General features: G+C 64.8%; 1 protein-coding gene across 1 annotated transcript in view; it reads left to right on the forward strand.

Moving 5' to 3' along the window:
* The window catches only part of TH (tyrosine hydroxylase), a 15,390-nt gene that overhangs the window by 5,537 nt on the left and 8,453 nt on the right, over positions 1 to 1,400 (forward strand). The window contains 3 exon segments of the mRNA XM_034646222.1: positions 463 to 535; positions 751 to 846; positions 1,049 to 1,182. Coding sequence (XP_034502113.1) covers positions 463 to 535; positions 751 to 846; positions 1,049 to 1,182 — 303 coding nt within the window.

The following is a 1,400-nucleotide window of genomic DNA, read 5'->3' on the forward strand; positions in this document are numbered from 1 at the left end:
GGGCTGGGGGCTGGGGGCTGTCTGTACGAGCCGCTCTACCCTGGCACCCTGCCTGAGTCCCTTTGCAGCTGGACGGTTCCCGCTTGGGTCCAGGAGGCTTCAAGGAGACCACATCATCCTGGAATAGAGGGCGGGTGGGCCGTGTGGGGTGTGCTGGGGCCCGTTCTGGGAAAACCCACAAGCTGCAGGCAGAGTCCCATGATCTGTCCTGCCACCTGCTGGCTTCCTGAAGAACAGCAGAGAGCTGTCCTGGTCCCTTGATTGATCACAGGAGGGTCCCCCATCTTCTGAGAGGCCCTGCATACCTGGAGGGTCTCTGTATCTTGGAAAGATCCCCCATCCTGGGAGGGTCCCCGAATCCCCAGAGGGTCCCTGCATTCCGGGTAGTGTCCGAGGCCCCTCGAGCGTCCTCGCCCCACGCAGACCCCCATGCAGTGGTGGGCCGAGCCTCTCCCTTCTCAGGCTCCTGCCTCCACAGGACATCGGGCTCGCATCCTTGGGGGCTTCCGACGAGGAAATTGAGAAGCTGTCCACGGTGGGTGCCTTCCCCTGAAGGGATTTGGGGGCGTGCTCAGGACACCTGGGTTCAAGCCCATCTGGGCTAAGGTCCCCACGTCTGTCCAGGGAGTGTCACCTTTACACTGACCCCCAGAGCCCGGTCAGGCTCTGCCAGGGTGGGTGGTGCTGCAGGGCTGAGGGTAGGGGCTGGCGGAGCTGCTCTCTGTGCCAACGCTGTGGCTGTCCCCCTAGCTATACTGGTTCACGGTGGAGTTCGGGCTGTGTAAGCAGAACGGCGAGGTGAAGGCCTACGGTGCTGGGCTGCTGTCCTCCTACGGGGAGCTCCTGGTGAGGCCCGTGGCCCCTTGGGAGGATGCTCACACTGGGCCTCCCGGGAGGCAGGAGCAAGGGGCCACCGAGGAAGCTGGTCCTGCCCTGCCCCACCCACACCGTCCACAGGCCTCGACAGGACGTCTGGGGAGGAGGGTGTGGAGTCAGGCCACCGTGCGCCTGGGGTATGGGGGTCCTGTGACCTATGGCCTCCCCCCAGCACTCCCTGTCTGAGGAGCCTGAGATCCGGGCCTTCGACCCCGACGCTGCGGCCGTGCAGCCTTACCAGGACCAGACCTACCAGTCTGTCTACTTTGTGTCCGAAAGTTTCAGCGATGCCAAGGACAAGCTCAGGTGGGCCCGGGCTCCCAGAGCTGAGACCCCCACCGTGGCCCCAGACTGGGCTAGCCTGCAAGCAGGGCTGGGCGTGCACACCCTCCCACAGTAGGACCCCTCCCCAAAGAGTCCCAGGGGGGCAGGAGGGACAGAGCTGCCGGGCTGGTGGCCAGGTCAAGGCCACCAGGAGGCAGAGTTCGAGCTTTAGAAGGTGTGTGGGACCCATCCCGTTGTCC

Source organism: Ailuropoda melanoleuca, chromosome 16, assembly GCF_002007445.2.
Source record: "Ailuropoda melanoleuca isolate Jingjing chromosome 16, ASM200744v2, whole genome shotgun sequence".
Taxonomy (NCBI): Eukaryota; Metazoa; Chordata; class Mammalia; order Carnivora; family Ursidae; genus Ailuropoda; species Ailuropoda melanoleuca.